General features: G+C 49.1%; 1 protein-coding gene across 6 annotated transcripts in view; it reads left to right on the top strand.

Annotated features, from left to right (window-relative positions):
* CADM1 (cell adhesion molecule 1) overlaps positions 1-6204 on the top strand; it is a 321984-nt gene extending 315780 nt beyond the window's left edge. For all 6 annotated transcript variants that reach the window (XM_032868543.1, XM_032868547.1, XM_032868546.1 and 3 more), the window contains 2 exons: positions 3895-4026; positions 6015-6204. In XM_032868543.1, the coding sequence (XP_032724434.1) occupies positions 3895-4026; positions 6015-6133 (251 nt within the window). In that variant the 3' untranslated portion in view covers positions 6134-6204. The remainder of the gene's footprint in view (positions 1-3894; positions 4027-6014) is intronic.
* Positions 6205-13180: the final 6976 nt, after the last annotated feature.

The raw sequence follows: 13180 nt of genomic DNA, 5'->3' as shown, positions 1-13180 counted from the left end.
GCTGGGGGCTGCCCTCTTGGGAGTCCCTTTGAAATGTTTTTGTCCTTGCAGTTTCTAAGATGCTGACTCGAGCCCAGGGTGGTGGGAGCTCTGGCCCAGGCGGTAGTCGCCAACTTAACATCCTGTGCGCAGCTCGGAAACTCACCTGGAGCCCAGTTGTTCCAGCTTTTTGCCCAAAGAAAAGCCAACTCGCGAATACTAATCAGCTCATGATTGATCTGTCCTTAAAGATACGTACGTATGTCACTTAGAGCCTCGGACAGGGCTGCAAGAGGGGACGGTCCAGGCAGGCAGGACTGTGCCACAACTGGGAGCCCGTACGGCCCCTCTTCCCGGTGCCCACAGAGCGCCTCGGAAAGCCGGAACCATGGCACCACTGGGCCAGAGGTACTCAACGTCGCACGTGAAGGGATTGGGGTGACACTCATCACTCCACCCAAACGTGCTTAGGTCAAGGCTGGGATAACCTTGATGCCAGCAGCACACACCAAGGAGAAACATGGCGTTTCCTCCACAGGATGATAGGGCCCAGCTTAGTCCCAGAAGTGGGAACACTCTTAGGGACACCTGTTACTTCGTTTCTTAAAAGCACAAGAAAAAAGACCTTCTGAACCCAAGAGCTGTTTACTCGCCTAAGGACCAGGCGTGTTTCTAAGTGCTTTCCTTGCCCACGTGTCCTTTCAGGGTAGAAGCTGGGGGCAGCTGTGGAGTCTGGCTCTTTGGTTTCCTTCTCTACGTGATTCAGAAAAAGGGAGGATACCTCCCCAGGGACGTTGGTGGCACCTCAAAGGGAAAAGGTCTGCACCCTAAGAGGAGCAGGACCTTTGGATGATGATGAAAGTTACTTTCTTAATACGCGGGCCGGAGCTCTCCCTTGGGGAGCAGAACAGGAAAGGCTGGGCCGCTGCGGGACTTGTCAGAGCCACGCTCCTCCTGCAGCCTCCAGCCACTTGCCAACTGCCTCATGGTGTACAGTTGTGCTGCTGCTCCTCGCCCTGAGCGAGGCCCCAGCCCGCAGGTGCAGGCCCTTCTGCCCTCACAGTAACCAGCTTTCACCCTGATCCCCTCCCACCGGAGGCCAGTCGAGAGCACTCTGCAAACTCTCCCAACAGCCCACACGTGGAAACAAGGGAAGTGAGCTGGGGCAAGAAAGTACGTTGCTCTTCACAGAGGACGGTGAACCCGGGCTGGGGTGCAGAGAGGTGGTGAGGGGCTCACAGGCGGCCGTGTTCCCTGTAAAGGAAACCCCAGTTGCTTTCTGTGTCCCTCTGCGGTAATTGAAGGCAGGAAAAATGTCTGGGTGATTAACGGTGGTAGTAAACTTTCTTACCAAGTGAGTATCACGGGATAGTGGGAGAGATTACCCTTGTGAATAAGTATCTGTAAAATATGTATGTCCTTTAGGGCGGGGAAGGTCACTAGAACCCAGGTACTGAATGTGGGCAAAGTGCTGGGGCGACTAGGCAGCACTGACCCCATTGAGCCCCTAGTTCATGAGGAGCAAAGATCCAGCAAAGAGTTCGGGCTAAGGAAATTAATCCCGCAGATACACAGCCCGTGAGGTGTTTTGTGGATCACAGCTTCTCTGTCTCTGGCTTTCTCAGGCTTCTAGAATGTTCCTGTGCCTCGGCGTGGAGGAGGCAGTCTTTGAACAGCGGCCATGAGACAGGTTATTTAGGTCTGTGCCTGGAACCGGGACGGCCTCTTGAAGTTTCTCTCTGCTCTCAGTCTCCCCAGGCCGCTCTCAGCTCCCACCCCTCACTTTCCCCTCTCCTCCGTGGCTAGTATGGCCTAAGACCCAGGGAGTCTGTTGAAAGACTCCTATTTTTTCAATAGGTCTGCAGCTCATGGCAGAAAATTAAAGCATTTTCATTCCCACAAGATCCCCCATTTTGACAGCTCCCTAAGGAAAACACAACTTCCTGGCTTTTCTGTTTTTCCCTCTTCCCACCAGCGATGCTGACTCTGTGCACTTGGGCGAGAGTCTCCGGGGTGTGAATTGCTCTCCTCGGACAGATACCCTGTGTTGAGGGCCCCCCTCCCACAAGCTGTGTTGTCTCTAAAAGAAGAGGTTTCCACGGCAGAGTTCTGCCCCTACGAGATGACTTTCAAGACACAGAGGCTGTTGCCTCCACAGTAGGCAACACTTTTGGCCGAGGAGGGCGATTCGTCTCCACCACGTTTCAAGTCGAGCTTATTAGACAGGTTGCTGGAGGGGCTCGCACATCACGGAGCGGGCTAATTGGCTGCAGTGCACTCTGCCTCCAACCCATCTCCCTTCTCCAATTAAACTCCCATCATCCTGTTGTCCTGGGCGACCTGCTGCTGCCTCCGATCAGGCATTTCTGTTTAGGTTGGGAGTTTTGGGCTTTTTTGGTCCTTGGAAAGGTAACTTAATGAAACACTTTAAATACTTCATTTTTTTTTAATTTAAACTCTTTTAATTAAAGCACTTTTCATGGACCCCTCGGTCACCAGTTCTTTCCCCACATCCTTCAGTACTTAATCTCAGAGCAGAATTGGAAATATCGATAGAAAGTGTAAATCACGCCCTCCTGCTGAAAGCGTTGTATCAGGTTTCGGCTCAAAAGAGCACCATTACCTTTAGCTGTCACGGATCTGTACACTTGATCGATAAACTTCAAATATTATTAGAGGTGGAGGCTTCAGAGATTTGCTCTGTTCTTTGGAGAGAGACAGAGATAAATCTTTCTTAAAAATTGACTTGAATTTGCACTCTCCGTCTTCCTGGTGAAATGCATTTCTCTCAGGCGTCCAGCAACTGCAAGGGGGACAGATTTATAGGGCCATGTGCTTCTTGTACTGAAAGATTTAAATGGTAAATCCTTCACATATGACTTCACAAATCATGTAAAGTTAAAAGATTTTTACCGTTTCTGTTGCTGCTGTGCTTAAATTGTAAGGTACAGCTAGTAAATCATTTTAATGGAGGTGTCGTACTTGACTCAATAAAAAAAAAGACAATGGTTTAGCTTCCACTCCAAAATGTTAATGTATTAATCAACGGGAGAATAATTGTTTTTTACTACATTATAAATCTCGGGTACCATTAGGACTTCAGCAAGGGGTGATGTAGCCACATTCCTAAATTAAAATTGTTTACACTGCCATACATCCATTCCGCATCGCCATAGCTCATTCTGGGTTCATTCTGGAGTTGTTCCCCAGTCAAACGTGCCGTTCCTCCGTCGGGAGAAGACGCCCCGAGGCGGTGATGCTTATAAAGGAAAATTAATTGCCTCGTGAAGTGTTAAATAAAAGGAAACCCGTCTGTGGCAATGGACAATTATTCCTTGCTGTCTGTTTTTTGAAATAGGTTTTTAGGTTTTCGAAGGAGGCCTACTCCCTCGTACATCCTGAATGTAGCAAGCATGGCACCTGTCTTTAGTTTTATAAGCCTTGTTTTATCTCGAGGCGGCTGTGGCTTGTGAGCTCCTTTCCCTGTGCACGTGCCTGGCGGGGAAGAAGTCGCTGGGCACCTACTGAAAGCTCCCGTCGCCTCCCCTCCAGGGCCCGAAGGCGCCATCCCCAGTGCCCTTGAGTAGCTAGGTGGGCCTCCTGGTTGGGATCTGCAGCAGGACACAGACGGAGGGAGCGCTAAGACCAGGCCAGCACCAGACAGACCGTTTCTTCTCTCCCTGGTCCCTTAGTGCTCCTCCGCTGCGTATCACAAAATTGCCTTGCGGGGAGAACAGATCAGTCCGGCACTGGACAGGTCAGTGTGTTCCCTTGGTGTCACCGGATCCACCTGGCTTGTCGCTCTGACTCCTCCATTAGAAAAGAAGGTGACCTCCGATCCGGAGGCAGTGTGGCCAGGGCTGCTGGTGTCTTGCAACGAGCTCTACAGCCCTGTTCCTTTTCTGATTCCGACAGATTCTCGAGCGGGCGAGGAGGGCGCCATCCGAGCGGTGGATCACGCCGTGATCGGCGGTGTCGTGGCCGTGGTCGTGTTCGCCATGCTGTGTTTGCTCATCATTCTGGGCCGCTATTTTGCCAGACATAAAGGTAAGCAAGGTGCTCTGGCAGGCAGGAGGTCTCCCGCCACCACCGCCCCTGCCTCTGGGGACGGGACAAGGTTTTCTTCCATGGGCGGTTTCGATTATGTGGTCACACAGCCTTATTGAGGTTTCCCGAAACTGGGAGAGAAAAAAAAAAAAAAAAATCTTAGCAGCTGCTGATGAGGACTCCGAGGGTTGATGAGCCCTTCTTGATTTGGATTTTCTCTAAAAGCTTTCTAGACGTGGGATTCTGCACTCCGTAATTGGGCCTGGAGCAAAAATTATAAAAATAGGGGCCGGGGTGTGAGAGGTGGGGCGTGAACCCCCAAAGCAATTGACATGGGAAGAACGTGCCCGTACCCTCTGCTGCTTTTTGGGAAGCAGGTGGACACGCAGTGCTGCCTGGTCCCAAGCTCCGGGGAGGATGGTCACAGCGGCTAGAATACTTCCTTGCTTTGATGTGCTTTAAAAGCCACATAAATATGTATTTTTTTTAAATTATCAGTGCAATTGATTTAAATTGCCATTAATCATCACACTTATCAGCTGTGCAGCCTGGATGGGCAATCATCTTTTCCAACGCTCCTCCTCTGTGCCCCATGCTGCTCTGGTCCCTCTTCCCCCGCTCTTGGTAATTTATTCTCCCTCTCTTTGTCGGCCCTTGTCTCTCTCCGCTGTTTTTCTCCAGCTCTGTGCAGTGAGCTTGTGGGGTTTTCCTATAGCATTAACCGCAGCCGCTTGCCTACCACTGGATCGTAGAATTGGGGTTTAGGGAAGGCCCCCTGAGCCCAGCAATGGAGGCCCAAGGTACTTGAAACCACCTTGAGCATCCGCAGTGCCCGTCTCTGTGGGGACCATTTGGGAGCCCTCTGCCCTGCCCAGGAGGCAGCCCGCTGAGCCGAGAACGCCCAGCCTCTTGGCTTGATAGAGCCTGGGAGGGGAGGCCGGAGAGCAGGGCCAAGTCGAGTCAGCAGCTGTGGAGAACGAGGGGCCAGAGGAAAGAAAGGGACAGGAGGGGGACATTTGACCGCCTGCCTGCTCAGATTTGTCACAGACGAAAACCTGAAAATACCACCACTGTATCAGCCTTTTTTTTCTCCCTAAGAATCTTCAAGAATACACTGTATCACGGGAGGAGGGCTGTTGGGTTACAGTAGGCCGGGCGAGCGCTACCTAGATGTCCTGCTGAGGCGCAGCCCTCGTCTCTCTCCGTAAACTCCCGTAAACGGTTGGGACCTGCCGAGGAGAGTGTCTCCCCCTTGGAGCACCCTGTGTGTCGTCATTCTCCAGTGGCTGTGTCAATTAGCGAATCCATGAATCCGGGTCCGGGCTAGAGTCACACCTTGAGCAAGACTCACTTGTCCCTTAAGACAGACCCCAAGTCTTGATCCCAGGGGTTACGATAACGAGCTGCTTCTCGATCGGGAGCCCCCCGCGGAAGCGGGAGGCGGAAGACGGTCAGACGTGCCCATGCGGGCCCCCGCTGACTCACAAGGCAGCCAGGGCTCCCACAGACAGGAGGCGGGGGGGGGGGGCAGATAAACGAGCTGAGGCGACAGTAGAACGTCATCAGGGCCCTAATTCATTAATTGGCTAATTGCTCTTCCTTGCTTTGGTCTTTAACTATGTGCGCGCACATCTCTGGTCATTGGTCCTGGCGTTGACTGTTCACACGTCAGTCAGCAGCTCTCCAGCTTTCTGCGTTTTTAGCTCCCACGCACGTCTCCTTCCGCCGACACCCTCTGGTCATAATCACTGCTCTAATGTCTCATTTGCTGAATTATATCGCAGCGGTTCAGTTGGAGTGGTGCCTTTGGAACCCCCGGATGCCCATTTGTCTCACCCACCTCGCTCTCTCCTTCCAATTGTTTTTTTCCCCTCTGCTGCCTGCACACCACTTCGGCTGATGATGGCCATAAAGCAAGTTGCCATCTCTGTACCACTTTGCACAGAGGCCATCAGACAGTCACGGTGATTTACCCCTTCATCTTTCAGGTACATACTTCACTCATGAAGCCAAAGGAGCCGATGACGCAGCAGACGCAGACACAGCTATAATCAATGCAGAAGGAGGACAGAACAACTCCGAAGAAAAGAAAGAGTACTTCATCTAGATCAGCCTTTTTGTTTCAATGAGGTGTCCAACTGGCCCTATTTAGATGATAAAGAGACAGTGATGTTGGAACTTGCGAGAAATTCGTGTGTTTTTTTATGAATGGGTGGAAAGGTGTGAGACTGGGAAGGCTTGGGATTTGCTGTGTAAAAAAAAAATGTTCTTTGAAAGTACACTCTGCTGTGACACCTCTTTTTTTTGTTGGTTGGTTGGGTTTTTTTTGTTGTTACTGTTTTTCTTTTTTGTTTGTTTTTAAGTTTTATTTCTTCCTACCAAGTCAAACTTGGATGCTTGGCTTTAGTTCGAGTAGACTGCAGAAATTCTGTGCCTTGTTTTTTGTTTGTTTGTTTTTTGCGTTCCTTTTTTTTTCTTTTTTCCTCTTTTTACTTTGTGCGCGTTTATTTTTTTTTTTTTTTTTCCCCAAAATCTCCCATTTTGGAATTTGCCTGCTGGGATTCCTTAGAACCTTTTTTCCCCTGATTTTGTTGTTGTTTTTGTTTTTTGTTGTTGTTGTTATTGTTTGGAGAAACTGCTTTCTCTTCAAAGTTCAGTTCCATAAAAGGAGAACCAGCACAGTTTAGATTTCATAGTTCAGAATTTAGTGTGTCCATAATGCATTCTTCTCTGTTGTCGTAAAGATTTGGGTGAACAATGAGGACTCTTTGCTGCTACCCATGTTTCAAATACGTAGAGCAGTGAAGACTAGAAACTTAGACTGTGATTCAGAAAATGTTCTGTTTGCTGTGGAACTACATTACTGTACAAGGTTATCTGCAAGTGAGGTGTGTCACAATGAGATTGAATCTGTCTTTAATTCTGTATCTGTAGACGGCTCAGCATAGATGCCCCACACTGTCCAGAAAGGTTTGGGGGCGGAAAGGGCTCCTCCTTTTTCAATGCCCTAAATGGACCTGACAGGTGAGGTCTGTTCCTTTTATATAAGTGGACAAATTTGAGTTGCCACAGGAGGGGAAGTAGGGAGGGGGGGAAAGCTAGTTCTGCTCTGGTTATTTCTTTTCCAAACGATTCCATCCGCCTTTCCCAATCGGCCATACTTCTCACTAATTTGTAGGAAAAAGCAAGTCCACGTGGCGTGTGAATGACTGGATGGGACAGGGTTGGTTTTTTGTTGGTTTTTTTTTTTTTTTTTTTTGTGCTTAGTTAGGAAGGCAGTAGGATGTGGCCTGCATGTACTGTATATTACAGATATTTGTCGTGCTGGGATTTCCAACGCAAATCCGTGTGAAACTTTCATTCCCTCAGATTTGGCTTGACAAAGGCAGGAGGTATAAAAGGAGGGCCGGTATTGTTCTCACACTGGTCTGCTGTCGATCTCAGTTCTCGAAAGGTCAGAGCAGAGGTGGAAAAACAGCATGTAGGGATTTTCAGTTACTTAATCAAAACTCAAATGTGAGTGTTTTTATCTTTTTACCTTTCATACACTAGCCTTGGCCTCTTTCCTCAGCCTTAAGAACCATCTGCCAAAAATTACTGATCCTCGCATGATGGCAGCCATAGTGCATAGCTACTAAAATAAGTTACCTTGAACATATCTTAGATGGGGAGCCTCGGGAAAAGGTAGAGGAGTCAAGTTACCATTTGCATTTTTTTAAAGCAATGTGGGGATTTTCACTGATACGTCTAGGAAATCTAGAAGTAGTCCCGAAGGACGAAAACTAAAAACTCTTACCATATGTTTTGGTAAAGGCTTCAGACTCCAGAATACAGTCCCTATGGAAAGATGGCATCAAAAAAGAGATCTATATATATATAAATATATATTATATAACATTTTCAGTGAGTAATTTTGGATTTTGCAAGGTGCATTTTTACTATTGTTACATTATGTGGAAAACTTACGCTGATTTATTTAAGGGGGAAAAAAGTATCAACTCTTTGTTATTTGAAAGTGTGTTTATTTTTCTTGTCTTTGTTTTAACCTTTGATAGAACCATTGCAATATGGGGGCCTTTTGGGAACGGACTGATATGTAAAAGAAAATCCATATTGAGCAGCATTTTGTTTTTCCCCCTCCTATCCCTAGGCACTTAACCAAGACAAAAAGCCACAACGAACATCCATTTTTCAATGAATTTTATAACGTGCAGCTCTATTCCGAGCCCTTAGCACCCATTCTGAGCATAGTATAACCGCATCAAAGGGTGAGAACCATTTAGCATGTCGTTGAAAGGTCTTTTCAGTTGTTCTTTTTAGGGGGAAGAAAAAAAAAAAAGCCTACCATTGCTCACAGAATTGGCATCTCATTTTTGGGACCTCCCATCTTTGTTTTGAAAAGTGTACAGTAGTGCAGTGTTCCTGATGTAACTTTATGGCTTACAATGTTGACATGTCTCAGGTTCATGTGTTTCGATTGGTGTTTTCCGTCTCAGGTAGATTGCAAAGTGTAGGCCCCACACATTGGAAAAGAAAATAAATAAATAAATAAAAATAAAGCAAAAACAGGAAATTATGGGTTTTAGTTGTATATTGGTTTATGTATTTTTTCTTAAGTATACAGTGCACTGTTTGAAATGTATTGTTGAGTATTACTTTGTACAGGTTGATCACTTTTTTTAGAGTGAAGAAAGAACAAACTTGTTTTTTGTGTTTTTTAAAGGAATATAAAATAATGAAGGATGTATCATTGATGCCAAATAAGCTTGTTCTTTAGTCACACCGACGTCTTATTTTTCCCTTTAGGCCAGTTCTGTTTTTAAGGTGTACATGAACAATGTTATGGTGTAAGAAATTCCATATCCATATGTTCCCATTCGCATTTTGTATTGGTTCATGTATACCATTTTTACAAAAAAAAAAGAAAAAAAAAAGAAGTACTATAAAATATCTGTCTTCTTAATAAAAAAAAATTAATGTTACGAAGTGATCCTTTACTCTCTTTATGGACTTCTTACGGACGCCGGGGCGCGAGAGAAGAGATGGGGGCCCGGGTCCAGCTTCCTCCCCAGGGTCGGGCGCGGAGCCTGCCGGAGCCGGGCAGTACGAGCCTGGAGAGGCTGCCGGCCGGGCCGGGGCTGCGAACTGCTGTCTCCTCCGCTCACCCTGCCTGCCCTTGCTCTCTTCTCCCCCACTCAGCGCACAGGTGGGCCAGGTTGTGTGGCCTCGTGGACTTGGCGATTTGTGCAGGAGCGCGCCCGGGCGGTGATGAGCCGGCTGGGAGGGCCCCCGCCGCCCACAGGTCGCCTCCGCCCTCCCTCCCTCCCTCCCTCTTCACCCGCCACCCCCACCAACTCCCCTGTGTTGGCTGCTCCACCTGTCTCTGCCTTCGGGATTTCGTGTCTTAACAGTTCATTCTGCCTTCTTCATTTCAAGCGCTCTCTCCTGTAACACAAGGACGATCCGCGGGGGACGCACGTGGCCGCCTGCGGGAGCCGGTTCTCACTCGCTGCTTAGGCGCCGGACTTCAGGACAGGCGCACAGCAGGATCCCATGCGCTGTTGCCCCCCTTGCCTTGCAGGCCCAAGTGAGCAATGACTGCACTTCATGGTGACTGATCTCACAAATCAGCGGATAATGTGTGAGCAGCCCCAAACCGCCTTCGCCCAGCTGGGGCGGAGCTTCCTTCTCTCTCTCTCTCTCTCTCTCTCTCTCTCTCTCTCTCTCGGGCAGGTAATGCGGAGAGCTCAGCCGCAGAAAGAAAGGTAAGCTCCCGAAAAGTCCCAAGGCTGTGCATCTCACTCCGGCCTCCTCCGGCCTGGCCTTGTCTCTTGCCTGTCTCTGTACAAATCGGCCGATCGGATACACAGTTTCCCGGCGTCTGCTGTGTGTTCACTGTTGTGATAAACACCGAGAAGTGTGTGATAGTCACGGGAGACTAGCCAGGGCATCCGTCCCACCCACGTGAAACTGGGCCTCAGACCTGGGGGCCCTGCCGAACGATGGTTAAGGAGCCCCCAGGGTCCTGGGGGAATTTCTTGGAGAAGGGAAACGGGCTGGAGAGTCAAGACAGCTTCCTGGAGGAGCTGGAGTTCCAGGGGGCCCGAAAGCATGGGTTAGAATTGAGGGAATGGTAGCCGAAGGCGCCGAGGGCAGTAAGCCCAGCCAGCCTGCTGGCCTGGGTCGGGGGAGAAAGCAAGCCAGATGAGACTTGGAAGGTGGGATCAGTCTGTGGCTGTCCTCAAAGCCTGGGCAGGAGAATCATGGTTTCAAGGGCCAGTCTGGGCCTCTGTCAGGGGCATGGAGCCATGGGGAGCACTAATTCATCCCAGCTTTTTCAGAAGGTGATAGAGGGCAGAGATTAGGAAGACGGGCTCCTGTCCCTGCTCCACCACACACTAGCTGTGAAACCTCAGGCCGGTGACCCACCCTGCCGGGCCGTGGTCTCCTGCTCTGGAAGGTAAGGGTCCCCATAAGTGTTAGGAGAAATAATGAGAGAAACAGAAAGTGCTTAGCAAATAAGGTGCCAGACACAAAGTCAGCCATACAGGATGGAGGGAGATGGAGTAAAGGGGTAGAGGCTTCCCCCATGGCTACCAAGAGGTGGGTACCGTCCATCCGAGGGGAGCTCTTTGGGCCCCTCCGCGTGTGGACACTGCATGTTCTCGGGAAGCTTGGCTTGGAAGGTGTAACCACCTCTGTCCCCTGGTCTGTAGCATGATGGTCCAGATTCAGTAGTGACCTACAGGGCAGGGACCCAGGTTCACTGAACTGAGGCAGGTGGGGGGGCAACTTGGTGCACACGGAGCCCTTAGAGTTCCGCAGGGCATGCAAATGAGGAGGCGCCAGGAGCAGCCCACGTGAGCCTGATAAGTTGCCCAGTCGCTGGTTTGGCCCTCGTGCGCTCCGGAGGGTTCTCACGAATGTTTTGGCCTGCTTGCATTCTCCAAATACATCAACTGGAACCCCAAGGTGATATGCGGGTGTTAATTGGTGCAATCTTTCACTGTCCTCTGTCTACTTGAGATGTAATTCTTGTTCTGCCATGGACTTTCCCCGTGGAGAAATGTTCCTTTGAGTCTGTCATCCAGAGCCTTAAAGCAACCAGGCACCGTGCTACAGGTAGGAGGACCCCGCCTGAGTGAAAGCGTTTTTGTTTCCTTGTGAATTTGCCTCAGACCCTTTTTGTCAGGGTACCAAGCACACGGCCCTCGTTCATACAGAACTGGCAGCCCCGTGCCTTCGGAGGGAAAAGTCTGTCCACAGCCGCACGTGTATACCTCGGAAAGATTTCCAAAATGAAGCAGTTGGGTGTCCTAAGCCACTGCCCAGGACTCTTGACTGCCATCCAAAGACCTTGTGGGCCAATGGTCACACAGTGGCAGGCACACGGTAGGCACCCAGCAAGGAATAGGCCGGAGACTGGCCGAGCACCGGGCGGCTGAGTTGCACTTTTGACTTAGTGTGAAGGTCACCAATTCTGTGTCTCAAAAACCTTGACATTTGCAGGTCCGTGCTCGGTGTAGGCAGCTTTCCCGCCGGTCTGGAGGACCTGACTGCTTTGCTAACAGCCGGGTCATCCTCACAGACCTGCCGGGACAGAGTATCTGTTCTCCCACAGGGAAGGACAGATTTGGGAGTGGCTAAGCGGAGCCTCATTCTTGCTTCCGTATATTGTGAAGGGCCTTCAGAATGAGGCTGGGCACCTTAGAAAAATTCAAACCAGGTTTCTTGCCTTATTTGTGCTCATCTCAAAATTGTCCCGTGTGCCTCTGATAGGAGGTATGGTATTTGATGCCCCCAAGTTGCTCTGCCCACATCATTACACATGCCAGAAAGAGGGCATCAGGCACAAGGATAATGCAAGCACCCCAAAACTGAGACTTGAAATCAGGAATCTTTTTGCAAGTCTCCTCGACCTCCCTTTCCCAGCTCTGCAGTACCCAGGAAATTGGTTGAGGTTATTTTTCATTCCAAAGTCTACTGCCCCTGCTGGCCAGTGCTGGGAATTGCACCTCAGTCCTTGCATATTTGGCTCTGGAATGCATCCCACCGAGGAACAGGAGTTAAAATCTACTGCTTTCTCTCTCGCCCATACACCCACAGTCTCTCCCATTCCACCGCCTCTTAACTCTCCGCGGCTTTGAGCTGTGGGGGCGGCGATTCTGGGAAAAGTGAGGAATCCTAGCGAGGCTCACTCTTGTCCCAAGACTTCGACCGCCCTCCAAACGTGCACCTGCTCAGTCATATTTCAGACACGTGATCACCTTAAATTTTCCTTAAGTGCTATCTTCTCAGGTTAATTAATCACCAGGCTCAAACTTGCTGTTACCAGCAGGAAGTCCATCCTGAAGTCAGCAATGTCACGATTGCATCTTCTAATACTGTTTATCCTGCATTAGTGTTTACTTAGGGGGAAAATTGATCGGTAATTGATATTTCAGTCTTCCAGAGCTGGTGTTGGAAGAGCCTAATGCAAGCCTTTAATAGCAAGCAAATATTTAAATCCCTTAATGGTTGCTGAATATTGAAATGTGTGACTTTATTACTCTTTTTGGTTTGTTTTCTCTGTAGTTGTGTATTTCATCGTTTAAACTTGGAACAGATGCTGGCAGGCTCCAGTCTAGCTAATCCACAAAAGCTGTTTGCCCAGACACAGCAGACCTGATTAAAAAGTATTGCTATGGAAGGAAGTCTTCTGCACTAATCAGTCTCTGTTAGCTAGTGACGAAATTACTATCCATCTCTCTCTCTTTCTCTTTCTCTCCCTCTCTCTAGGCCTGTTTTCTCTAACCTCCTCTCCCAGAATAAAGTGATGGGGGCAGCTATAGTGTTGCAATTAGGAGCATGAATCTTTTATCGTTTGGACAAGGAAGGGAAAATGCCATTACTGTCAACTGAAATGTCCTACTTGGGTTTTTTGCTCCTACTTCCCTGCCAAAGCCCATTGCTGCTGCTGAAAGTTTATAACATTCACAGCTGTTCTTGATGGCTTGATTCTTAACACAGCCAGAAATGTAGCCCGGGAGATGCTTAAGACAGTTTATGGAAAATATTAGATTTCCTTGCAGAGACACCAATGCATCGAGAAGGGTCTTGAGTCACGTTAGACCCAGCCAAGATCACCAATTTTCTCCCTTTCTGGCTTCAGTTA

This window comes from Lontra canadensis, unplaced genomic scaffold (assembly GCF_010015895.1).
Source record: "Lontra canadensis isolate GAN:19392208 unplaced genomic scaffold, GSC_riverotter_1.0 scaffold36, whole genome shotgun sequence".
NCBI lineage: Eukaryota > Metazoa > Chordata > Mammalia > Carnivora > Mustelidae > Lontra > Lontra canadensis.
The sequence above is the reverse complement of the archived record's forward strand: the minus strand, read 5'-3'. Positions and strand labels throughout refer to the sequence as shown.